The sequence below is a fragment of the Rhamphochromis longiceps genome, linkage group LG11 (genome assembly GCF_057381845.1).
Source record: "Rhamphochromis longiceps isolate RC_006_pf linkage group LG11, R_longiceps_female_GT1.1, whole genome shotgun sequence".
NCBI classification, from domain to species: domain Eukaryota; kingdom Metazoa; phylum Chordata; class Actinopteri; order Cichliformes; family Cichlidae; genus Rhamphochromis; species Rhamphochromis longiceps.
In genome coordinates, this window is record NC_140567.1 from 8,211,601 (window position 1) to 8,238,899 (window position 27,299).

The 27,299-nt window shown below is 41.2% G+C and overlaps 1 protein-coding gene across 3 annotated transcripts in view; it reads right to left on the bottom strand.

Annotated features, from left to right (window-relative positions):
• vps13b (vacuolar protein sorting 13 homolog B) overlaps positions 1-27,299 on the bottom strand; it is a 302,372-nt gene that overhangs the window by 120,999 nt on the left and 154,074 nt on the right. For 2 of the 3 annotated variants that reach the window (XM_085422124.1, XM_085422125.1), the window contains exons 23-31: positions 26,910-27,144; positions 24,308-24,525; positions 20,279-20,482; positions 15,237-15,408; positions 12,374-12,488; positions 8,356-8,497; positions 7,233-7,505; positions 6,778-6,934; positions 6,387-6,498 (exon numbers count right to left, since the gene is read on the bottom strand). In XM_085422124.1, the coding sequence (XP_085278250.1) occupies positions 6,387-6,498; positions 6,778-6,934; positions 7,233-7,505; positions 8,356-8,497; positions 12,374-12,488; positions 15,237-15,408; positions 20,279-20,482; positions 24,308-24,525; positions 26,910-27,144 (1,628 nt within the window). Of the gene's footprint in view, positions 1-6,386; positions 6,499-6,777; positions 6,935-7,232; positions 7,506-8,355; positions 8,498-9,284; positions 9,352-12,373; positions 12,489-15,236; positions 15,409-20,278; positions 20,483-24,307; positions 24,526-26,909; positions 27,145-27,299 lie in introns of all 3 variants that reach the window. The other variant, XM_085422126.1, reaches the window with a different exon arrangement.

Genomic DNA, 27,299 nt, shown 5'->3' on the forward strand with positions numbered 1-27,299 from the left:
ACAGTGGTCAGCTACTCTGAATCACAGATCAAGAATCAAACCCAGTGCGTCAAATCTAGTGTCCTCTGCTCTACGTTCAAAACATCAGCTCTGCAAACACAAAGCAAATCTTCCCATCTCATTTACAGTTTTACAGGCAAACAGAATTTTCTTCCTTTTCATCATATCAACTATGTGTATCTGATGTGTTTGTGATAGCGTCTGAGAGTTAGAGAAATTCTTCCATGACCCCAGTTGCAACAGCAAATACTGAGAAATAATTATCTAAAAGCAAAAAAGAAAATGGGGGGAAATAATCGAGAAAAAGCTGCAGCTTCAGTGGCTGAATCTAAACTTCCTGTTCACATTACAACATGTTGTCTGAGAACTGTTTCGGCGTGAGACCCTCATCCTACTCCCAAGTCTCATTTGTCGACTCTATGCAGGCTATCCTGTCAGATTCAAAGCATAAATTCTGAGGCGAACTTTAATAAAAGGGGGCGTATGATTTACTCTAGGTAGTGTCTGTCCCCATTTTTAAAACAATTTGATGCTGCATTAATTCTAAACGTCAAGGCAATGTGAAATATGTCCTCTGCATTTACCAGCACCAGGTGTTTCATTTGCCGGAATGACAAAAAAAATGTTTATTCTGGCTGACCCTCCAATCCCCGCTTATTTTATCTTTTTTTTTTCTTGAGAAGAGAGAAAGAGAGCGAATAGATGTATATCTGAAGTAAGAGTGCAGAAAAGAGATCAAAGAACAAAATGGAGCTACATGATTTAGCGTTAACCAAGAAAGTTTCATGTCTAACAATTTCAATTACACTGTCTCATTCCTCTGCCTTTAAGGCCCAAACAGAACACCAGTGCTGTTGTTTCACACCATCAGCCACTTCACATACGTTTGCCTGCAGGGTGGATCTGCTGTAAGAATCTTCTGTTGGTTGGCTGCAGTTCAGCATGCTCACGAGGATCAGTGGCATTTCCCTTTTACGTCGATAACAGCCTAGACTGACCACTATTGATTACTGAAGTACACCATAATGATTGATCGTCCGCATTTAATGCATTATAACAGAATGCAGATAATCACGGAGTATCAAAAGGAATTGGTATAAAAACATGTATTTAAACCAGTCATAAAAGAAGCAGCAATGACATCAATATACACACATGAACTAACTAAAACATCAAAACAGCTACTTAGCCCAAAAAAAAGACCAGTGCAATTAAAGAGATTTAGTGAGTTGGTTTGGCTTTTGCCCACAGTTCAGTGTTAATAACATACTGAAATTTTTCAAAAAAAAAATAGGAGTGAAGAGTGTATACTAGGAAAAGATGATCCAGTATATTTTTAAATCCTAAAACTAAAGATGAAAATAGATCAAAGAGAACTTTGATTCACATGGTCACGTCTGGCTGGGCAATCCCCAGACACCGTTTTTACATTCTAAAATCGTGCTCTGTGTAGAGATAAACTTTAACAGCAGGGACTAATTATACCTAAGCTTCCTTAAACAGCAACAGAATTTAGGTGCATAAAAGGTCGCCTCTTATGAAAGCACCTGATTGTTTAGGTAGGTCAATGGAGGTGTCTAAAAGAATCATGATAAAGAGTCCTCTTATTCTGGCGAGATATTACGATTACTGCCATCGTAGCTTCTGAACCGAGTTCATCATTAAACCTCCGCAGCAGCCAGGGAGTTTTTAAATGAACTTAGTGTATATAAGAGTAGGTCCTGGGTGTCACTGTGTGTGGCCTGAGAAGCTCCTCTCCGCTGCGGCAGCGAAGCAAAGCTGGAGCACTTTTCGCTGGTGTAAACAAACGGGGAAATGGGGCACTTGGCAGCCGACTAAAGTGAGTGATGAGGCAAGTGTGCGCTGAAGCATCTAATGAATCATTTACTGGGAATGTTGGGTTTTATGAGCAAAAGACAGATGAGGAGGAAGACAAGAAAGAAGGAGACCAGCTGAGAGCATCGAAAAAGAATTACTTTTTTATGAAAAGAAAAGAAAGTTGGTGAGCTGCAGCTGTCATGGAGACACCTGAGAAGATCGGTCAATGTTTTAACCCAACGTGAGGACGAGATTAGAATACATAAAAATAATCCTTCTGCTAGCGCAGCACCAGCAGCATATGAACCTCGCTGAATTTACTGAGGTGGCTGCTGACGCTGTGACAGGTTTGCACCTTTGAACAGAGCTGTTGTACTGAAGGCCTATAAGCGGTCATATACTCATACGCTACATTTTTACACCTCCAAGGAGAAACAGAATCGCTACTTCTGCTTCTACAACTGAGTGAACAAATATCCAGAGCAGTGAGTGAAATCGCTCTTTATTATAGGACATACACAAAATATCTTGGAATTGTAAAACTTTTTTTTCCCCTCTTTGGCAACTTGTATTCCTTTATCACTTTATTCACACACTCCCATCCATGGAAAGGATGCTACTGTGGGAGATGGGTGCATATAATGTTCTGCCAGGGAATTTTATTAGTAACAGGCAACATCCTGGCTTCACTGGGCTGAGTTTATCTGTGGAGGGGAGATCCCCATCACAACCACTTATTAGGACATATATGTGGCTTTAACCAGGCAGCCATTCAACAGCAATAAGGAGCTGGGTTACTGACCACAAGTGACTGGGAGTGGGACCATTTTAACCAACACCGAAGCAACCGAGAGAAAACGGAAGACAGGAAGGAAATAACAAATACACATAGAAACACAAGGGAAAAGAGAGACATTCAGCAGAAGACGGTAGCATGAAGAAATGTCATGTTCTGGAAACTCCGTGTGGAAGAAAAAGAGACAGGAGTACATCATGTCCATTGATACAGCCACATCATGCTAACTAGATTCTGTATCACCGCTCACGCACAGCTTTCCCTGCCGTTACTGTAGAAACACGAGCGTCTGCACAGATCAAAACAAACAAACAAAAAAAAATGTGGCAGCTGGATGCTTCATAACTCTCCTTTGGAAAGAGCATGAGGTAAATGAATATGTGATGGAATCTAGAGCTGTGTCCTCGAGATGTGGGGGTGGTGGGAAATACGCAGGATATTTTAAGTCTCAAACACATGCTTACACATGTCCAAACATGTGCAGACACACAAATGGAGAAGGCAAATAATATTTAAATTGCTTCGGTGCAAAATTTTAAAAGTTTCATTTAACAAAAACAAGGAGCAAATATTAAGCGTTTTCCTGTCACTGATAAATGAGGAGAGCTTCTTTGTCTCTTTCTATATTCTCAAAGTAAAAAATGAGTCGTAAAAACACAAATGAAAGCCATGTGTAGCCATAGTGAGACTTTAAAGATTAGCCCTCTTTCAGTCAGGGATGTCTGGTTGCCCTTTCAGATTTGCCAAATAATCATGTATGTTTTTCATTTTTGTTTTCATCTACAACAAAGGATAATGAGTGCCATGCATGTTTAATGGCTTTATCAAAAATGTATATAATTTAAAATATGAATATACTTAATTTGTTTTTTTAATTTAATATTATGTTAAAAGACAAATTATCTTGGTATTTCAAAGCTGTTCCCCAGCATAGAAGAACCTTTCAATACTATGTTCCCTGAGTTCTAAAAAAACATCTCAGTGGAAAAAGGGGAGTGACAGATAGAAAGAGAGAAAAATGGGAGCAGGGAGTGAAAGATATGAAATTTTACAGAGACACAAACCACAACAAAGTGAGGGTTGAAAGTGTGCTGGACATTCCCCGGGCTGGTGCTCGTACTTGGAAAAAGACGGCCTTTTCAAGACAGGAAAATGATTACAGCTGTGTAAATTGACAGCGGCCTTGTAGCTGAAGATGAAGAGGGCGAAAGACGGGAAGCCTGCAGCCCCGTCATAACTCCAGCTTGGTCTACAAACTGCTGGGGGTCGACTCCTTCGGGGGGGGGGGGAGACATCACACGATCAAATTAAATGGTGTTAATTGCTGCCAAATCAGCCTGGTGGTGGCTATCAACGTAGCTTAACAGCATTCCAGTCAAACGCGTTTGTTTTTCCATCTCTGCGTAAATGCTAAATGCACACCGTGCTGTGAACGCGGAGAAGCTGAAAGGCACTGAAGTGTGTTGGAGCTTAAGTAAAACATAAAGATAAGCTCCATCAAGATGTTTACACAGTTTCACTATTTTAGCTCGCACTCTTCTCTCTTCTCACGTCTCGTCTCCTAGGGTGGCATTACAGTAAATCTTGGTTTTAGACATTGTGAGGCAATCATTTCAAGTACAGTAGACAATAACAGCATAGCTACTTAGATCAGTCATTCAATTGTGACAACAGATGTGATTAGTGGTAGACTTTAAACAGAATTGCAGCAAATGGCTACTGGGACTCACAGACATATTTCTTCCTATAGCCACAGTTTGTTAGAGATTGTAAACACACTTTGGTTTGCATGATTATAGACTCTCCCTATGACTTTCTCTATGCAACCTGGGGGAGCACACGCAGTAGGATTCGGCACAGATAAATCGCAATATTATGTCAACAAGTCTTTGATCTCAGGGTTATCAATCATGTGACTCATAAGTGTGATCATTCTAAATTGGAGGGCAGATGTGAACAGTGAAGGTGGTGAAGATAATGCCTGGTTAGGAATGGAAGAATGAAAACAGAGAGTGGCTCAATGTAATTCCTGGGTTTTGCTGAAGAGAGGGAAGTGGTGGCTCTTGGCTTCTGTCTGCAGAAGTTAGAAGACAACTGGATGTGGGTGTGTTTGCAGCATACAAACATACCATGCCTGCTGCTAGTGTTTGTCACATAGTATGCCTATATATTTGTGTACCCTGCACATCTGGGTGGGAAGTCATGCAGAAGGTGATCGCCTCTGTGACTGTATGTGCCCCCCCTTTGACAGCATGCAGTATGTCCACGTCTGTGTGTGTGTTTCCATGTCTGCCTGGGTTAGGGTGGAGCATCGTGCGATGGAATCTGGTGTCTGTGAGCAAATGTGGGCACTGCAGCCACAGAGCCACCAGTCCTCTAACTACTAGAGGTAAAACATTACTGGCCAGTATGGGCTGAAATTGCATGGCTGGTCTAAATGGTTTTTCGGGTGAAAAACAGAGAAAAACTCCAGATTATTTTCCATGCCCACAAAGACATCATTTATCATCTGACAAGATAACAACATAGCCAACATGTCAACAAAATAAATCTATGCAAAGTTGCCACGGAAACTGAGCAGATACATCCCATTAGCTGTACTAACTTGTACCAAAACAAACAGCAAACATTTCAGCACTGCACACTGTGTGAATCTCATTATGCTGGTGATCGATATCGTTCTTGCTCCATTAGCTCAAATACAAAAGTGAGACTGTGAGGGAGACAGTTTGGAAACTTTGGGTGAAATGTGCACAGTGTAGGACAGAGTGCAGGATTTTGTACATTTGTGCTTTGGGTATCTTTAGGGCTAGGCCCTCTGAGACTCTATGCTTTTTGCAATCAACCTACTTGTGACACGTACTCCAAGCGAAAGTGGCAATGAAGCCTAAAATGGCCTCTCTTCTCCTTTTTTTAACCGCCTAACTTTTTCCTCATTTCAAATCAACTCACATCGCACTCGCAGCTGCACAAAGCATTAGGCACCACTTTTATCTCCCTCATTACATGTGTTTGCCAGCTCCATATCTGCCCATTCGCACAACTGCTCTCCCTCTCTCTTTCACACACATACGTGCTGCAGGGCTGTGGTTTTCAGGCAGCTATGACACAATCCAGATTCTTTTAGCTGCCTATAGCAGGGAAATGTGCTTTGTGCGGAGCTCTTTCCCTACCAAGTCCAGATTTTCCCTGCGTTGCAGCTTTGATCCACATGGCACGAGGGGCTTGTGTCAACAGTCTTGTGTTTCAGCTGGAGGCACGGCAGACCGCCAAGATGTCATTGAATTAATTTCAGGGACAGCTTTACCACTTAGAGGTGCTGTTACCCACCACATCCTCAATCCCCCCCCCCCCCCCCCCCCCCTCCCTCCCCCCCTCCAAGGTAGCCAGCATCCTGAGAGACAGGTGAGCACCCATATATATGTACATGGCTACCAAGCATGTAGTTCCAGGAGGTTTAATGCTGAAGTCGTATGTGTGCTTTAAAAGTATTACATGTTAATGTAATCTAAATTATTAAATTTAATGACAGGAAGGAAGTGGGAAATATTTGCCTAATAAAAGAAGGGGAGAAGAAATTCCAGTGACAAGAAACTGACTGAATTATAAAAAGAAGGAGAATCAGATACAAACATCCTCATAGCTGCTGTTTTAGAGTGATTGTGTAGCACTTAACTAACAAAATAATAAAAAATGAAATAAATAAATATTTCAAAAAAGATAAATGGATCATAAATTATAAAGGAGACTTGGTGGCAAGAGATTGGCTTACTGGTAGATGTCTTTTCGCAGCACAGTGCGGGTCAGCGGGTTATCAGCCTGAGGAGCCATACTGAGGGAGCCTAGCTTCAACACCAAGGTGTCTTCCTTCTTCATGTGGGAATCTACCAGGACACATACAAATACACAGAACACAAAATTAACCACTTACAAAGGAGAAGAAATGGTTTGATGCAGAAAAATATATATTGCTGATTTATAAAAACAAATGAAGTCAAAGCATATGATAATTGATACTGGCAGAATTCATTAGTGTTATTATTTTTACAGTAATAAAGGTTTTAATCAGACCTCATTATATATACTGTACTATTCTGTCTCATGTATCTTTGCATTCCGTTGTGGAGGCTCTATAATGTCTTTAAACAAAGTAATTCTCTAACCTGACCCAAGCTGTTTGTCTTGTGTCCCAGGGCAGAAGACCCTGATCACACTTGTGTTGATGTAGATGAGAGGAAGACATCGAGAGGTCAACGTGTGGCTTCTCATTGGCTGACCTGCTGATTTCCCACGCTCTCTGTAGCGTCTTGGTACCTTCGCCTGAAAATTTATGAAGCCAAAAGTACAGGTGATGTATTCAGAAGATCAAGGTTAGCTGGCCTCTTAAACTGCATCAAATTATTTGAATTGGCTTATTTTTTTCCAATATATTTCATCTATTAATGTTAAAACTGATTAAAAATCATCAGGATTTCAATTCCTGTGCCCAATACTTTTTATAACTATATTACAAAAGGCTACTTAAATGAAAAGACATTTGTTATGCCGTTTATTTCCCATATGGGCCCAGCGTTAACAAACTTCACAGTTATTAGAACTGACAGACATTTTTTGCTACCTGGAACACTCCTGCTACAGTGGCCAGTAAGGGACAGGACAGAACCACATCAAACGGCTGGGCTGTCAGCAGGATTTCTCTCAGGTACAGCGGCGAGCTGTCTGCCAGAGGATCAGTGGTCACCTGCTGATTGGCAATGGTAGCACTGCTGCGGGCTGGCCGCTCAGGCCGAGTGGTGAGTTTATGACGGACATTTTTGGTGATAGCTTGCGTGTAGGTGATTGACAGAAAGCCGTGCTGCTGGTGAGAGCCCTCCAGGACTTTAGCTGCCGTCTGGCCAGCGGTAAGACAGGACAAATCACACATGAGCGATATCACACAGGAGTCACACGCAAATAAAATTCATTGTTTATTGTTTTGACTAATTTTGTAGGTAAAGGTTAAACCAGAATAAAAATAAATGAATAACTTCTTGAGCTATTTTTCTCAGATCGCATTTTAATTTGAAATATTTTTTACCAAAAAAATTCAAGAGAATCACGTTGGAATCAATGATCTATTTAGTTTAGAGGATTAGATTTACACTTTCCCTTTCAATTTCTGAAAAACCTGACATCACTTTTTCAGATATAGCTCAAAAAGCATGCAAAGCTTCCATTTTATTACTTATTTGAAAAACAATTATGGGGTGAAAACAATTAAATACAGAGTACCTCTGAAAAAAGAAGTTTCATTCTAAATGTTTAATGATTAAAAGACAAGCTGATTGATTATAGGCATCAAGGTAAAGTGCTACAACATCCAGTAACAGTGGATTAAATAGCTGCTGACAAAAGGATTCATTAACTGATCATTTTCTAAGTTCTACACCCTTTTAGGAGACTTCCTATTAAACCTAAATAAATACAAAGAGACCCAAATAGTGATGTTCAGACTATCTACCTGATCTATTCCTCAGAGACAAAGTGCTGTATGTGACTTTTTGTAGTTATTTTAATTACTTAAACTGTTTTTTTATCTGTTGTTGTTCATAGAACGTCAGTTTTGTACTGTGCTGGTTTAAAAGCATATTTAAAATTGATTTACATCAGAAGCCTTCGATTCTGAAACACCTCTGAGGAACATACAGAACTCTATTAAGCCACTGTTGATGGAGGAAAAAAAAGAAGAGCGGGATTCTTACAGGAGAGAAAAAGCCAGAGAAGTGGCTGAAAGACTCTTGCTTGCTGACGGGTCGAACCAACACAGTGCGTCTGTTCAGCTTGTCAGTGCAAGAAAGGACCACTCCTCCACAGCCGCCCGAGCTCCGAACACCCTCCTCCATACTGGAGGGAAGGAGAGAAAGGAGATGCAGAAAAGAACAGAGGAGAAGTCGTCACACAGAGAGGGCAGAAAAGATGAGGAAAAAAAGCTATAACTAGAAGAAGATAATTAAATATAGAATAAACTGATTAAACCCACAGGAAGCTGCTCCAGCTTGAACCAACTGAAGTATTACATTGTCATGGTCTTATACTATCCAGCAATAAAGATGTTGAAGCAACTGTTTAAGTTGTGTTTTGAATGAAAAGTACACAAGGTACCCAAAGCACTTTAAAAAAACGAAGATTCAAAAGTTTTCTTTGCTTTAATGTTTAATAATTTCAGTTTCTATTCATTATCATCTGACTAAACTGCATAATTATGGTCAAATCTGTGCTAACTGACACATTTTCATTTGCTTGCCAGTATAAGACCATCACCAGAATGAAATTTGTCAACAAGAAAAGGGAATGCCCATGTTTTAGTCTCCTCCAGCAGACACAGAGAAGAAAGGCTCTCAATATTTTTCATTGGTTTGATTATTCAGCTAGTCAGAATCACTGGAGAGACAGGTGAGTGTTACACCATGAGCAAAATTTAATTCTGTGATTATATTTCCACCTGTTTTGATGTTATTAATGTGTTCATCATAGCCAAACACAATATTTTGTCATTTATCTTCCTTTAGTTTCCTGTCTCTCCAGCACGAGAAGAGATAAGTGACCTTGATTAGGAGCAATAAGATGGCGAGGCGCAGTATAAAGAGACCTAAGGCTGCCATAGCTGTTCTGAGATAGGCAGAGGCCTCACCACAGATGTCTCCTTGCACTGCAGAATGAGTCCTTCATAGGTGCCACAGTGCCAGACCTGCCCTGGCCTGGAGAGAGACACAAGGCCCATCTTAAAACAGTACCTGCGATTACTCGTGTTGCTGTGCCAGGGCCTGAAAATGTCTCATCAATGGCAAAATACAAAAGTGAACCACAGGCCGATGCTAACATTTTTATCAACCTTTGAGATACTAGAGTTACACACCCCTATAAATTTTATATACTAAGAATATTTGATCTTTTCATTTATTACTATAGCCATACATAAGAAGCAGAAACCACAAATAACATGAACGCAGACATAACAACACAACAATTACCATTCTCAATTTGCAGTACCACAAAAAAAAAAAAAACAAACATAAAAAACTACCCCAAATCTGGAGAATGTGAAACACACACAAACAGTATCAAATGGTGCACAATACATTATGGCAAAATGCTTCGCACAGTGGAAATGGTTCAATACCATCAGCATCTTTCCTTTTAGTAACCCTCTCACTCACCTTGCCCACCTCTCACTTCATTACACCCCATTAGTATACTGAGAGTTCAGCGAGAGAGGAATGGTCCCAGCGGTGAGTGTGTTTCTGTGTGTTCCCTGCATTGTTACATAGTGTGCATGTTCTTTCTTTGCACACTTGTGCGAATATATCTTTGTAATCTGCTCTCTCACTTGTGAGAGTAACTAATCGACACACGGACCCCCCACAGCTCCTCGTCTCTCTTTTCTCCCTCTAAGCTTCCATCCAGTCATCCTTCGCTGCCTCCTATTTGTAGAACAGCTGGAAGACATCAGCTCCAATTTGCGTGAGATGCTCAACAGAGTGAATATGGGTGCACTGTATCTCGGGAGCATCTCTGTGCAACAGTTAAATGTACGTCTTTCCGACAACATGGCAAATAGCCTTACAGAGTCTACCACTCTGCCGCCTTTTTGCCTTCATCTCACTTCAGTTTCCCTCCTCAGCTTTATAATAAGTGAGCCCAGTACCGATGAGGTGCAACACCCACCTAATTTGTCCTCCCTACAGACTACTTCTGTCATTTTCTTTCCCTCCTGCTCACTTTTTCTGTCTAACTCCAATTTTGATACAATCACGAATTCAGTTATATATTTACCTCCCATATTTACTTGCCCTATCTAACTTTCCATTCATTTTCCAGCAGTGAGATAGCTAAGGCCAGATGAGGCATTTTCTCTGTCAAGCTGGATCTAATCTAACCCACTGCACACAAATAACCTGGGTTGGGTGATGAAATACCAAACAATTATCTGTTCAGAATGATTAATATGGACTCCACTGGATGTGGGCTCTCTTGTATTTGTGGATGACAGGGATTAGATTGGGCCCGCAGCCCAGAGGTCCTCCACTGTGTCCTAAACAGCCATGACTGTAACCTGGCTTGGATAATGAAGTGCTTCTGCCTGCCAGAACATTGTTCAGTGAAAGTGTGTTGGGACCATGTTGTTTAATTCACATTAAACTGAAATAACCTATGAGAAAATTGACTTATTATCTACTTAGGAAGGCATAGAGGTCTAGTAAAAAGATTAGGCTTGGCGCTGCCTCAGAAGCAATTAGACACACACCTGTGGAGAGCAGAACCGCACGATATAATGACCCAAAGCACCTTCACTCTCTAAAAATGTCTAACCGCTGACTTGGTCCTGGCTTAAACTGTTACTCAATACTGTACAGAACACATGTGGCCTGACGGAATATAAATTAACCAGCTACAGCAAAACAGGGAGGTCTGTGAGACGCCTGTTAGACAGTCAGGTTCACAGCCAAGGCAATCAACTCAGTCCCTCTTTGACCTGTAGTGACATGCCCAAGATCCAGATAAGATGATTTTAAAATCTGGCAAATCAGCATCGATAGCTATTATCATATCGATGGTGAGACCGTTGATTGCTAATGATGGGGTCCAGTACAGGCTCAGGGCCCATGAAGATCAATCTCTCTTTTGCTGTCTGGCTCGATCAGAGCATAAGACACTTACAGGGGTGTATCTACACCGACACTTATGAACACACACTGCAAAATACACACAAAAATAGTCTGCCCGCTGGATGCAACATGCAGCAGATCGCTGTTTCATTATCTCCTCAGACAGAGACGGGGGGAATTGCCTCCTGCTAAGCGGTCTCTTCCCAACAGAACAAGACTTCAGGCACGTACAAAACATGCCTTTGGAACTGCTGAGTTTATCGCCGAGGTATGAGATCGTAGCACGGAGAGAGAAAACTAAGGATTTAGACACTGAAAATAACGTCCCTCTTCAATTAATGGGAGACACATGTATGTGGGGCATGGGAAAAAATCTGTACTTTCATTTCAAGCTGCTCTATGCTACAGTATTTTCTTTCATCATTTCAGAACCCAGAGCTAAATTAGCCCATTGTGACTGTAACTTGACATGGGGAGAGATTACCATAAAGATGCAGTGGAACGTCGCCCAGTGGTTTTCCTCCCCTAACAACGTGTTAATGTTTCTGTGAATCAATTCAGACACCGCAGACAGAAAGAAAATGACTGACGGACTGACTGAACTACCGCTCTGTGAGTCAGAGTTGGGCCGGCCCAGAATCCATTCCGCGCGTCTATCTAGTCAGTCGGTCCATCTGTCTGTTAGTCTGTGGTCAACACCACAACAGCTGTCTGGAAAGACAAGGACGTTGAGGCGATAATCCAGAAAATTATATGAGCAGAAGTGGGAACAGACCAAAGTGGCAGTACTGGTGGTAAAAGTGTGTGTGGGATTGCAAAAGCACAAGCGTAAGGGGGCTGCATGGTGTCCTGGTGGATAAATGTGGGATCCCAGGTTTTACTGCAGTTGAGTCTACATAAATTACTTACAACATTTACTACAAAAGCTTGCAGGCTAAAAATTTGTGGGGGGGAAAAACCTATACAGACCTATCCAGGGAAAAATCAACAAAGCTCCTTAGTAAGATGTCAACAACAGAACAGAACATCAGATATCCTTGCTGTAAGGTGCCGGGGGTTCAGGCTTTTCCTTTAATTTGCTCTGTCTCTTTACATGGGGTAGATCCCTTCGTACCTGCATATGTAGTGGTCGATGTTGAAGCTGCCAACTTTACATTTGATCTTTGTATAGACATCTTGGACATCCACAGAGGCACTCAGGTCTTCTAGTTCACTGATGACGCAGATCTCTGGCAGAAAGACAAAAACAAAAGAGAATATAATATAATAATAAAGACATACATTTACCAAGAAGCTCAAATTTGTATCAACTCTTAGTTTGCAATATTCTGTGGCCAGCCTAGCACTTCACAAACAGGCATTACAGCTGAACTTGGACTGCATGAGAGGAAGTTTAATCTGTGCGAGTGAATTTCATTAGCCTATCCAGGTCTTGCCTTTGGCCATAATCCTGCTGTGGTCAGTTCCTGCACAGTGGATGCTCAGTGTGTTTTTGAAGCTAGACCAGTGTTGCTGATCAAGACTGAAGCCACACAGATATACACACACACACACACACACACCCAGAAAAATGTGCAAACGCATGCAGCATTTGTATTGGTATGCCTGGCTGTGTTTCAGTGCTCTGTTTGTATTTCAGAAGGCAAAGCATCTTCTCAGTTTAACACGATATCCAACTGGCCCCAGAACCCTCAATCTGTCTTAATGAGGAAAGAGAGGGTGAATGTGTATTTACACAATATTGAAAAGCCTGTGGACTCTTCTGTGTGTATTCCTAAGGTTGCATGTGTGTACCTCTGAGCACCTTGTGTGCAAACAAAATTCACCCACTGCAGGCAAAGTGAGTAAGGTTCATAGAAGGACTGATTAACTTTGTACTGAACCGAGCTTGTGAGCTTAACTGTTGAGTCGCTCTCATTGTTTCCACTGAGAAAGTCCCACAATCACAGACTAGCTTGGGAAATTGGACATTGTACATCTGAAACTATGGTTGCTGTTGTACTGTTGCCTTGTGGTAATTCTGAGAAATGTAGATGTTCCTAATAGCTTATTAATATTGAAACACAAGGCTTGTCAGCTTTATTGTGGATACCGCGTGGAAAAAAAGCCTCTCCCAAGTTGTTTGATACTCAAAAAGTCATAGTCTCCAACACAGTGCTGATATTGATATATGAGTTTTCTAAACCCACCCTGTGAGAGTACTGGAAACCCTTAGTCCCTTCATCTTAGAATGGCTCATCTTGAAAGGCAGAAAGTGTACCACTGATTTGTGCCTTCAGCAAAAGCCTCTAAACACTCACGCTTCAATTTCTACCTCTAAACTTCCAGCACATAAAAGCATAACATTATACCGGAAAACCAATACGTCTGGAACGGCTATTTTTCCATTTCTCTGGAAAGACAAGAATGTGATTTCCTTTGCAGCTGAAAAACATTACATCATAACAGTTTTTCGCAGTCTTATATGTGGTTTATCTCCAAGAATGCATTTGTGATAACAAGCGTCTAAAAAAAAAAAAAAAAACTGCATGTGCATAATTGTTGCTTTCAATTAAATACTTAATGTGCTGCACACAGAAAATCCACGGGTAAGATCGTTTTGCAACTCAGATGGCACATATTAAGCCAAAATCCAAAGTAATGCCTATTTAGGATGTCTTTAAATCAAACCATCTCTGTGAGGTCCTCAAAAACATTCCATTTCCACTATTAAAGACCTTAAGCTGGGTGATCTGGTTGGCAGATGCTAAATATTACAGCCACCAATTAAAGGTGAATCTAGCCTTTCATCGCCCCAGTAAATTTAAAGGGACAAAGAGGCAGTTCGCTTGGGATTCATCACCCATTTATTTATTTATCTTTCCCCTCCACCCCCCTCCTCTCCAGCTGCCTTTCCCTTCTTAGAGCTTAACATATGACTGAGAAAGCAGGCGGGCACCGATCCTTTTAAGTGTTAATATATAAAACCTTTGAATACTGTTTTGCTCTCATACACAGCAAAATGAAACTTTTATTTTTCTTTTCGCCTGTCCCGTTTGGTTCTTTTGCCATCAAACTGAAGCATTTTCATGAAAAACCTTCCCCCTCTTTTACACTTGTTTTATTGTATAATTTCGATAACATTTTAAGGAGCTTGGAAAGAAAAGCATCTGGACTCAGGGTAGTCCAGATGCTTAATCACCCTGCCTAATCACACAAGCCAAGGTGTAAAAACGGGTGTGGGTCACAATCAGCCAAGGTTTCGGGTGACCTAGCCCCACCCTATCATGTGACTTTCTGAGGTCAAATGGCCCACGATGTGAGTGGGCATTAAGGCATCTGAAAAGGGATCGCAAAACTGGATTATAGATGGCAGACAGTTGGTGTTGTAAACCACCGCCTCTGTTCAAAGATGGTCGTCTACAGTGGACATAGATGGCTTCTTTCACTCCCCTTTCAAACCATCTGTCCAAAATGTGAACATTGGCATCCTCAAAAGAGGATGTCCTTTGTCCTTTAGATGTAGATGAACAGCCGAGTCTTGTCGAGGTGAGTCATCTGTTGTGCGTTTATGAAATGGCTGTTTGATCTCTCCAGTGTAGAGGTCTGAGCATTCCTCGCTACACTGTACAGCATACACTACGTTGTTAATTTGGTATTTGGGATGAACTGAAGAAGCTTCTCGGCTGAGAGGTGAAACGTCTTCAAGAAAATTAAAGAAGTCAAGACGCTTTTCTTTCTTCTTTCAAAGCTCCTTAGACTACGATGAGCTGGATGATTGAGAACCTTCACAGACATTTTTAATAACAGTTACTAAACATGTTTTTGTGTAGTCGGATGTGGTGCTGTTAATGCTAATGCTCCCCTGCTTCTTTTTCAGCTATTTAACACACACAGACAGACATCTAACACATATCATGTGTTTAGAGCAGAAAGTCATTAACTTAACACCTAAAGTTTGCAACATTCAGCAGAGAATTGATGTTAAGGTCAGTTACCTGTCTTTTTGGCAGTGGGATCAGGAGCAAACAGTTTAACTGTGACCTTGGGCAACATCCACTGCATCCAAAGGCTGACCTTCCCACTGGTTCCACCAATGCTGCTAGTTTTCTGCTCCAGTGTCACCGTGTCTGCAAACGGACCGTCATCTCCTGCAGTCACCGAGTCGCCCTAGAGAGCCAAAGCAGAACTGTTTTGTTGGACAGAATAAAATGGTAACCAGCCAGCAAGCTTGAGGACCATAATGTAATTCACACATTAATATTGAATTCTGATGTTTGTCCAATAAATCTAGTACAGATAAGGAGAGAAATTCCTGTCACTTAAAATGTCAATTAGCCAATTACAAAGCACATTTCAGCCAATATACTACATAATTTGCTAAAAGATATAACAACTAAACACAACCAAATAAGAAGAAGAAAAAACTCAAAGAGCATTTGACTTAAAATTCCTGTTTGTTTCCCATCATCATCGAGGACTGTCTGCTTGAGTGCATGTGTTTGTCCATGTGTTTGGTGAATGTGTATGTTTGAAAGTGTTGTCGCTGTGCATGTAGCCATAACAAAGCAACCACCAAATATTGAGCCTTTTAGTGCATAGATGACATCAGTGTCTGGTGAGCAGAACCCCACGCAGAACAGAGAAACGTGTGTATGTCGGGAGGTGGGTGGGGGGGTGCATTGTGCAAAGCTGTCACCGGTGTTAACCCCAAAGTAAGCCACCAGCACCCACATGGCCTCCTTTCACTCAAGTGCACCAGGACACACACGTCTTGCAGCCTGGGAGAGAATGGGAAGTGAAGACCGGAGGTGGGGGCGGGGGGGGGGGGGGGGGGAGTGAAGCTGAAAAGCAAGCAGGATGCGGTGGAGCAGGATGCCTTCTGTGAGCTCTCAACTCCTTACTGGGGATTTGGCAATTCAACGAAGATGACAGCACTGGGGATATTTTTATTTCTCAGTCTCTTCCTGGTAAATATGTTTTCCAAACGTGTACAGTATCTGTGCGGCTCGCTTGGAAAGTGAAAAGCCTACAAACAAACAATATTGCAATTAGGAGTTTCATTTTTTCCGCAGCTTCTCCCATCGCAGTGTGGTAATGACAGATTGTGTCATGGTTATCAACCGTGGCTCTGTTTGGTGAGGAGGTTATCAACCATCTCAATTAGAAACCCCACAGCTGCTATGCTGATTACAGTGTTGTAAAGAGGATCCAGATGAGGAAACTATGTCCTCTTTCCACAGCTGGGGGGAGGGATGAGGGCGCGAAACTAATTTGCAAATTTAATTTAATCACACAGTTAAGGCTGGTTGACAGCAGAGCATGATAAGAACGGATGACAATAATATAAATAAATTAAGGATTATGTCGATTCAAAAATAGATGCAACGTCACAGTGTATGGGGACCACTAGGAACTGATGAGAAGCATGTGCTTCACACACTAGTTCACACTGTAAGAAAAGGAAAGCAACAAAACACAGGCGTGAACTAATCTAAGAAGATGAGGATTTAATTCCTACCTTTGATAAAATAGCTATACATACACTTATGTAACTAAAAAAAAACAATCAAACCCACTGAAAATCGGGAACTTAAATACCATTATTATTGCATAAATGCCACAGTGCTAACTACACTAAATCTCTTTGTGTTTAATTTACTTAAATAATGACTCTAAAAGTATCATTAAGTGTCTTCATCAAGCTAATCTGTCAAGCACATATGTGAATGTGTGTCCGTCTTTCTGAGTGTGTAATATCGCTGATTGGCAGTGAGTAATATGAGACTAGCAGTAATGGTGTTCAGTCAGTCTCAATGAGAGATATTCTGGTGTCAACTGCCATTTGGGGACTAATTATTGTTGAGATGAAGTCAAAATATGGCTCTCTGTGTGTGTGTGTGTGTGTGTGTGTGTGTGTGTGTGTGTGTGTGTGTGTGTGTGTGGTTGGGATTGTTTAGTTTACAGTTCTAACCATTTGGTAGGATTAGTCTCTGTAATATCATGTGTGGAAACAGGAGCCAGTTGCTGGCGCTGTGGGAACCAACCACCATGTACTGCAGCGTGGTTGTGTGCGAGCATTGGACACTCGACTGCTTAAAGCTTCCAGGCCAGAACTACTGCTGTCATCTTTAGAAAGCTTCTCCTCGTGTAAACCACAACAGTCACAAGTAACAAGTAATTATGAGCATTTTAATGTCATTCTTTTCTGCCATGTCAAATTCCATGAAAAAAGTACTGTCTATATATTATAAAACATTTAGTACATGTACTGTCATTTTTAAACAAGGGGGAAATAAGTTAGACTTTAACTATACAACACATATTAAAAACATCTTTATTTTTAAGGGTGAAAAAGGGGAATTCAAAAATAAAAATGATATATCTTTTTTTTTTTAAACTGACAAACAAAAAAAGCCAGGGTAAAAGTTATTTTTAGTGTCTTATCAAAGTGAGGTCTTGGTGTGGTTTTGGTGAAGGTGGGCTCTGCTACGTCCCTGAACTGCCAGATCAGGGCCCCAAACAATCACACACTTTCTAGAAGTATTTTCCCACACCTCCGCAAGCCAAGTTGTAAAGTATACAGTTTAATTCCTGGGCCTCTGTGCTATAAACGGGCTGAGGATCCGGGTTTATTTTCTCTGCAGAGTTTGTCTTTGCTCATCAGAGAGACCCAAACATTGGAAGACAACAGCAGGCTGGGAAGTGTCAAAGGAAGAAGGAAAAGGATGATTTTGAAAAAAAAAAAAGAATTAAAAAGAGAATGGCTCAGGCACAGGTGGAAGGATAATTTGAAGGAGAGGAAAAGGAAACTTTCAGACTGAAAATAGCACAGAAAGAAATAAGAGTGCTGCTTGATACCACTTTAGATAGAGAAGCAGTGAAGAATAAGAAGAGGGAGAGCAGAATGCTTGGGGGTACATGGAGGAAAGACAGAATAGGGTGACAAGTAATTACAGACATGGAGAAAGCAAAAGAAGAGAATCTGGATCGTTGACTGCTAATGGTAGACATGTCTGCTTTCTCTTTGCCTCGTGGTGCTCGAATAATGCTTAAAACACAGTGGCAGTGTTTCCAGAAATCATTAATTGGTTAAACTTTTAAACCTCGTTGTGACCAGTTTCATGCAGGAACTATTTACTTTCTAACAAACAACTCCAGCAAAACTTAGCAGAAGTTACCCCCTTGGAAACTTTAACACTGTCGCTTTAATGCAGTGAGTCATTATTAGAGAATCATCGCTCCTAATAGTGCAGGTAAACTACTGGTGGTCAGGCGAGCCACACAAGTTGGCGACAAAAGTTGTAAAAAAAATCTCAACAGATTAAAATCACCATCAGAGGAAAGAGAGCTAAAAGGTACGATGAACAGAAAAGTGTGGCGAAACAATAAAACGGCTGAAAGGGGAATGTCTGTTTATTAAATACTATGCTGTGTAAATTAATAAATACTAGTAGAACACTTGTTTACAAAATACAGAAGTATGAATAGATTGCTTTATATTTTTACACAAATGGGGAAGAAAATATCTGGGAGGACAGTAGGGCAGAGGTTTTTGTGGGTGTAATGTGAATGTAGCTAGAGAAAGAAAGGGTGGGGTGTTGGGGGGAGACTGCCGCCACTACTGCTGAGACTTATCAAAACAGCTCCTACATTCTTGCTCAATCACTCGGCCTCCCAGAGGACTAAACACTTCTACCAGTGTTTGTACTTAGGTAAACAGTGACAAGTGGGCTGTCAGGGGCCACCGTGGCCTTGCTATAGAGGCACTATACCAGGTTCTTCCCAGTTCTACTGAACTGCTGCCACTTCTCCAAGTTCCACAAATGACGCAAGAACACCCACATGTCGATAGCAAGGAAACAAATGTAGGCACAGATGCACACTGACATATGAAACACTTTTTTTCATAAGCATGTACACGCTATTGCCTCTTAGGCCAGTATGGTGGTTGTATTGCGATCCCTGGGGGCCCACAGTGGTGACAGGCAGCTGCTGGTCGAACACTATTATAGCCTAGACTAGTTTCCACTATGCCAACACTGACCCGCACTCACTATCATTTTTATAAATGCTATATTTATGCTTCACAAAAACACACATAGACATATTATCCAGTGTCCTGGTGGCCCCAAGGCCATGGATCCCCAGCACTGATTGCTGCTGCAAGAGTATTACACAGCAGGAAAAACTCCTGCCACATTAACTAAAGCTGGGATAACTGCCACAACCATCTAGAGACAAAAGGGAAAAAAATTATATTTGAGGCTACTCCCTAAGAAAATATGACTTTAATAGCCTTCGTTATTGCACATGCATATGCACTGCTACATTTCAAACTTATGTCTGGGTTTGATTTTTAATCTGAGTAAAAAAATGTAACAACAGGTAACTATTTTCCCCCAGTTAAGAGGCAAGTTTATCCTCAATCAAGGCTGAGCTTAAACGAATCAAACAGCACTCTCTGCCTAGCCTGGAGTATAAAACCTCACTGAGTAAGAAAAAATCATGTAAGAAACACAAGCAGTGATTTATACTTTTCCACCTCTAAAATTTTTCCAGAAACAAAACATTTTTTGTCACGTGTGTTAAGACTGACTCAGCTACTCATAACAATAAAATAACAATATTTGCACTTAAAATTGTAAATCAGCACCAGAATTATGTATACAACAATGGCTTAAATGGCATTTGTTACTGCATGACTCACAGCAGCTAGCTGAGAAAAGATGGGTGCTGGCAGGCTGTCATTAGGTCGCATATTAAAAAAGTAACACAACATTAAAGCTGGAACACTGATTCTGACAAAGGCAAAGTTCATGAGTGACTAAGCCAGTGCTATGTATGGACAGACATTCAACTGAATGAATGAGTGAATGAAATAATGGACCATTTCATGTGTTTTTTCCCCCCGATTATGAAAAGAGGTTTGTCTGGATGAAAAAAAAACCAAAAACAGTGTAGATGAGCAGATGATTCCCATAACTCATATAAACTCTGAATTGACATAATAAAAAGTGTAACTGTGAGAAACTCCAACCTCAGTGGGGGAGCCAAAGTCTGCAGAAGGACTGCAGGTGCTGGTGTCAGGCAGGGCGGTGCCAGCGCTGCTGCGTACAGGGGAGGATGGAGCGGCACCGGCAGGCGGATCTGGGATGTTGGACGTCTGACGCAAAATGCCATGCCTCTGGAGACGAGCCCACGTTGAGCTCCAGCTGAGGAAGAGCTCATACAACAACTGAACCTGGAGGGTGAACCAAGCAGAGATAAACAGAGAACGTTAGTTTTGTATTTTGTAATTATGGTTGAAAACAATTATAAAGACAGTCTACCAGCGAAACAATTTTTGGTTTCTCTGTTTGGGGGGAAAAAACACTCATTTTGAATGGGAAGTGAGGACTGTTTATCACTATGTTGCATCATCCGCTTGTTTAACAGCACTTGTTTGGAAACTGAGAACATATTAAACACGTATCATTCAGTTTTCCCAATTAGCTTCTATACTCTGAAAAGTATTCTGTGCCAACTGAGTGCCTCAAAAGATAACCCTAACACACCACAAGTAGTCAAAACCAAATTCAAATGTATATTTTTTTTTGCCAAGGTCTGACTCAAACAGCTGCACTGGGGAGTTCTCATGTAGTTCTGACTTCTGAGGCCATTACCATGATTTGGCTTGGCAGCTTTGTTGTTATGTGACACTAAACCTAGTAAAAGCTGAGAGAGAAGGAAAGGGAGAAAGAGGAAATATTAGCCAGAAATGGACTTCTATCATTCTCATTCTTTCACTCTCTGACTTAACATACTTCTGTACTTGTCACTCAGAGAGGCCTCGTTTCTCAAAAATGATGTAAAACCTATGCGTTGGTGTTTCTGTTCGATGGGTCACACTTTGCGAGGCGCAGCATGCTTACACACGTGCTTCACTGTGCAATTTGTTATCCATAACAACAAAACTTCCAAAGAAACACCCTCAGAGGAAAGTTAAATTCTGTCATCAATTTCCTGCTAAAAACTCACCACGATTAGGAAAAACTGAAGGCTCTGCGTCAAGTGTTCTCAGCTATTTATCATGTGTTCGCATTGAAAAGAGCCTTAGCTTTAAACAACAACAAAGCCAAAAAAAAAAAAAAAAAAGAGTGGAAAACATGAGACGAAAGCAGGGGAATGTGATGTGATGCTTTCGGTTATTCATGCATTCACTTGGTGCTTTTTAGGAGGAAAGAAGGGAGAAAAGCAACACGCTTTCACAGTGAGCTAATTTCTGGATTTCAAATGCTTCGCTTCTGCAGCCAGCTAAGCCCGCAGCCCCCACCACTGAGGGTCCCTTAAACTTAAAGGTGCACAGGCACATGAGCACACATACGAAATAGACTCTGAGCACATTTTTACTCTCAGAGTCTCGCTCGCACACATGCTCTCCTGTTAGCGCACACATTGCAGGGAGGTCTTCCACAAATAATCATAAATCAAATTAGAAGCACCACAATACATTACAGCTGCACCATTTCAAACATGTCCAGGAAGAGCTGCTACGCCGATTCAGCCGCTGTCCAGGGACAGGGCCAACAGCTGTTTGCCATACCCAACCAAACTGCACTGCCGGCAGGGGAGGTACGGCACCGTGCGCCCTTCTCTGAGAGTTGGGGCCTGGAACTCCAATCAAGCACAACAAGGCCTACTGCACTCAGTAGCAGATGTGGAAGAAAAGACTGAAGACTGCTGAGCAAAGGGGGAAAAAAAAGGGAAAATGTGTGCACAGTGAGATCAACACGAAAATGAATGACAGGGTTGTTACGTGACCTCTGTATTAGCATCTGGGATAAAGACTTGTCCTTAATTTTACGATGAAACCTAAGCAGAGCTTGAACTCCTTTCCATCCACCCTTTCATCATTGATCTTCATTCTTCATCTCCTACCTTCCCTCTATTATTTACCCTGTCCTATGTCAATTTGCTGCTGCTGATACTTCTGCTTAGCAGGGTTAGACAGTTTAGCTCAGCTACTGCTATTAGGGTAGGTTGGGCCATGAAAAACATGCACATACACACACGCTTACATGAGCTTATAATACAGATGCAACATTTCATGAGTTGGGGAACATTTGGAGGCCTGGATTCTCCAAAGGCCTGTCATCTGCAGATCAGGAGGCCTGTTAGGGTGCAGTACTACAAACTGGAGACTGAACAGAGGCTTCCAACAGTCATTCATAAAAACACACAGATGGAGAGGGACAGGACAGCATGCAGATGGCGAGTGTTTGTATCCTTTTATCTAGGAGCAGTTTATAGAGAAACTTCACAAAAATGACATATTGTTGAGTATGTGTGGTAACTCTTGTGTACACGGGAACAGGTGTGTGTATGTGTGCATATCTGTTCATTGAAATTCTGTACAGTTATGTGCCAAAGGTTAAAGCAAACAGTTGCTGTGTGTACGCTCGTTCCAAGGTGGTCCTGATAATGTTAAAGCACAACTAGTAACCCCAACTTTCAGACAGCCAGTCAGTCAGTTTGTTGAAGTAATATGGAGACGTTTAACTCCTCCTGTCCAGACTAAAAGGCATACAAGTGTCATATGGACTGCATTGGTTTCTCATTGCTCACACTTTTGCGGACGTGGTTGAATCTATATACCTGCACAATCCAAAATTCATTAGGAAATTTGCATCTTCACGTGTACTGTCACAGTCACAGATAAAAATACAAAATACGACTACGATACTAGTTGCTACCTGTGAAAACGCACCACGGTGTTTGCTTGAAGGCTCGACTGTTTCACCACACTGTCTAAAAATACTTTTGTTAGTGCTATGAAGTAATCCATCATGTAATGGAAATGGAAAATCTGACTTAATGTGACAAACATGCAGCCGAGTAGCCGTGGGGAAATTTAAGGGGCCAAATTTGTTGCTTCTATTTGTTTACTTTAAATGTATTAATATCTCAAAATCAGCGCTGTGATAATTTATTTGTTTTGAAACGGCAGATGTAATTTTACCCCCAAAATCCAACAATCATTGTACTTATTGTACAGTAACTGTGCAGCATTCTGACAACTCCATATATATTCCCCCAGATGGCAACGCTAATTAGAAAGACGATCAAGTAGTGTGAGGTCTCTTTTGTTCTAGCGAGGGTGGGGTTGCTCTGGCAGCAGTTCTTAAAAAGCTGCAGTGAGACTTGAAACTGCATTAGCTTATTACCCCCCTCAAGTCAGAAATTTTGCACAGAAGAGGGAGGTGAGCAGATGGGACAACAGAGCAAAGGAATTACGATTTTTTTTTTATTATAATGGCATCCAAAAACTAATAATGACTCATCATATAATCACAATAAGCCTCCCCGGCTTTGCCAGACACCAGCAGCATACTTGACGGGGAGACCAGAGAAGCAAGAAAAGAAACTTTCCCTCAGTAAAGTTCTTCTCATCTCTGGGAAACTTTTCACCGCAAGCAGATTAAGGCCTTTAATTCGTTTCTGGTACCAATTCCCCTCAATATCACCATGGGTCATCACTGTGGTCGAAGACATTTAACAGTGTGACCGCTCTAAAGGTTGACCCAATTAAGTGTTTACAGAGGAACTTAATTCAATACAGCTAATTCAATTGTGAAAAAACAAAACGTGTAATGGTACATGTAGATGTGATTCTACGAGAGAAATGAAAAACAACACAGGGACCTAACTGGGAGACAAACATGTTCCGTTTGCAGTACGTCCGTATTCATCACAGTCTCACTAAAACATAATAACATGCTGTAAAACAATGATGGTGAGTACTGCAATCCCTTACTCTTCTTGACTGAGACCTCAAAATGTTTTACCAAAACAAACAAGGCAACACTCTCATGTTTACACTTCCATTTTCATGAAAATTATACGAGTTCAGAAGATGAGGCAGTTTGTTTACTGGACTCAATCTATATCAGAAAATCATGCGGAGGCAGGATCTTCTTGCCAGGGTTCGTGCGTTCATATTTCAGGAAAGTTTACAAGGGGATGATTTGTATAAATATACATGTAATTCTAATGACTACTTTGTGACTGCAAAGACTGTCTGACTGACCTGAGGGTTGGAGCACTTGACGTGGACGGGCTGTAGATCAACATGGAGGCACACTACAAAGGAGTGCCTTGCTTCAGCAGAGCTCTGCAGCTTATGGGATGTGACAGCTAGTGTGGAAGTGCAGCCCATCGGCTCCAACAGGCTCAGGCTTTGCTGCTGCCCCAACAATGTGTATATGCTGAACTGACTCAGGCTGATCGTCCATGGGAAGGCATCACCTGGAGTTAGACATAAAGAAAAAGCAAATGATATATGAAAACAAGTACGTATATTGCAAATGGCAAAGAGATGCAAGGATGACAGACATTATGTGACGTGAGGGCAAAGAGATAAACACTCACTATGGTCTCAGGAAAAATATGTGATTCTGTGTTATCCCATTTAACCTAGGTGTTTCTGATTTGTACATATTGTTCTCCATAAGACACGAATAGACCATCTTTCTACAAATCTGCCATATTGTTTATGCCATATGAAAGGCAACAGTTTTATCCAATATACACGTGTCACACCATAGCACAGAATTCGGCATATTTTGGTCTCTAGAGGTAAGAAGGATTGTGCTGTGTTCCCTTTTTGAGAGAATCTGTCACTTAGATTTATTCGCTGAATATAAATTTGCTAATGTTTCTTCAGTCTAACCACGTCTATTTTCAATATTTGTATAGTTTAAAACTAGTATGAATCATAAGCTATGAGCTAAGGTCTAGCTTGGACTTCTTACAGGAAGAAGCAGCTACTTTTTGCTGTTCCCTGGTCACGAGGGCTCACCACAGCGGGTAGCTCCGTATGTTTCATTTGGCAGAGTGATTTTTTGCTGTACGCTCTTCCTGACACAACCCTAAAAATGATTTATGGCTCCAGCTGGAATTGAACCAGCAACTTTGCCAAATAAATGTGTAAACCACTTCACCACGAGGTCATCACCTGGTATATCGTGCCACTTAAACTTTGCATGTGGAATGCTGTGGATTGGTAACAGCATAAATATATATAACAAAAATGAGAAGCTTGTATTATTTTATTATTTGCAGTTTACGCCACGGTATAACGAATGGTGTTTCCAAATTCTCAGTCAGAATTTGAATCCAGAACCCCTAAACTTGGATTTCACACTCAGAAAGTCGGAGCACCCACACCCATCCCGAGTTAACAATCCAAGATGGTGGCAGTAAAAGTAAAAAGAGGTAAAACTGTAAACTGTATTTGTGACTCAACTAAATAAGCAGAGCACTGACCGGGCTTTATCTTTGAATGCAGCACTGTTTTTAAGGACCCATAATCGAGTATTATATTGTATAGCTAGTGATGTATGAATCGCTCTACCTTGCAAAGAACCAAAACAAATCCTGTTTTTCCTCGCTTTTCTTGGAACAAGCTTACTCAGGAGTGATGTCATTCCCAAGTTCTGAAGTACCTGGGACGTGGGGGCCTTCTTCTCATTTTTCTTCCTTTTTGTTAAAATCCAGCGAGGGCAGCTTTGCCAGATCTTGACAGAGTCTGATTCTAAGATACCTTTAGGAACCCAATTATTTAAATTGTCCACCATATATGGGATCCACAAAATAGACAGTGGTGTGGCTTGAGTAAAAACATTTTTCCAGCACATGAAAAAAAACTTGGACATTACATAACCTTTTACTATTGTGAAATGGAAAACCTGAGAAAAGGAATATTGAATAGTTATTTCATCTATAATTGATTACGCCACATCCATTAACCAGATACACAAACACAGCGGAAATTGAGGCCTAATATTAAATCTGTGAGTCTGAAACAGCATGCAGCACTGGGAGTGCTTGAACCAATGAACTTGCTGACCCTGGAAGTACCATCTTACAGGGATGAGGAACAGGTTCATTATCACAGGGCCACAAAGAGCACTTTTACCAATACGCCCTTGGCAGGCTGCTTTGATCCCGAGCATTGAATATGAGGGATGAAGACCATTTCAAAGAGTAGGAATGAATTACTAAAAGCATGGGTTGTTAATTTTCACTGCAACATTGACAAGGCAGCTGATGTCACTGTTTTTGCTGTCGTTTTTCTTTCTCCTCTGTTTTTTTACAACTGCATGCCCAATGCTGATGTCATTAAAAAGTTTGGAGAAAAGAAGTGTGCCCCCCTTTTTTCTCCTCCTGAAGAGAAAACATTGCTCAACCATCTAAGTGTTGCTTGTGTCAACTCCACCAGGTGTGCACACCACATGTGCACGATCTATCTCTCAAAGTCGCGCTACTTAAGTTTGTTTGTCTTTTGTCATGGTAAATGAGTAGCAGTGGGTCAAAGGTTTGCTCAGTGTTGAAAAGACTCTAATGATGATGAATTGACATTATATATGCTATTACTATTGTGAAATCATACATTTTAATTATTAATAAAAATTAAATGAGTTATTAAGTCATATTTTCTTTCTCACTAAGTGGGATTAAATTCCCAAGATTTCCAATTTTAGCTTATGCATCTATCACCACCAGTGTTTCTAATTTCAGCTTTGAAATCACTCTTTTTGACATCACTGTGTATCTGGGTGTATGTCCCAGAGTATTTCAATAATTCTAATGAAAGTTTAGATTTCATTAGATGTGGTATGAAAACCTACCTTCTTCCAAGATGGGCTTTGAGACCACAAAGGGGAGCTCCTGTAGTGGTTCCATGTACTTATGCCCAGCACTGAGGATACTAATCTGAGGCAGGCAAACTACCAGAGTCCCAGGCATGTTGGTCTGGTTGTGGTACCAGCTACGCACAGTGCCGGGAATGTCGCCACAGATGATAGTGCTCGGAGAAGGGAGGCTGTCATTGGGGAGGAATACACAGCAGGGCTGCAGCTCCAACTTGAAAAAAGGCAGAAAAAAGAGGGGAACATTAATCATGTTAGCCAATTCAGCCTCACCCATCAGTAAACAAGCACCTGTCTTATGCCATCCAAGTGCACAAAAGTTCAGTTTTTTTGCCAGTATTACAGAACTTGGACTGTGATGGAAAGAAT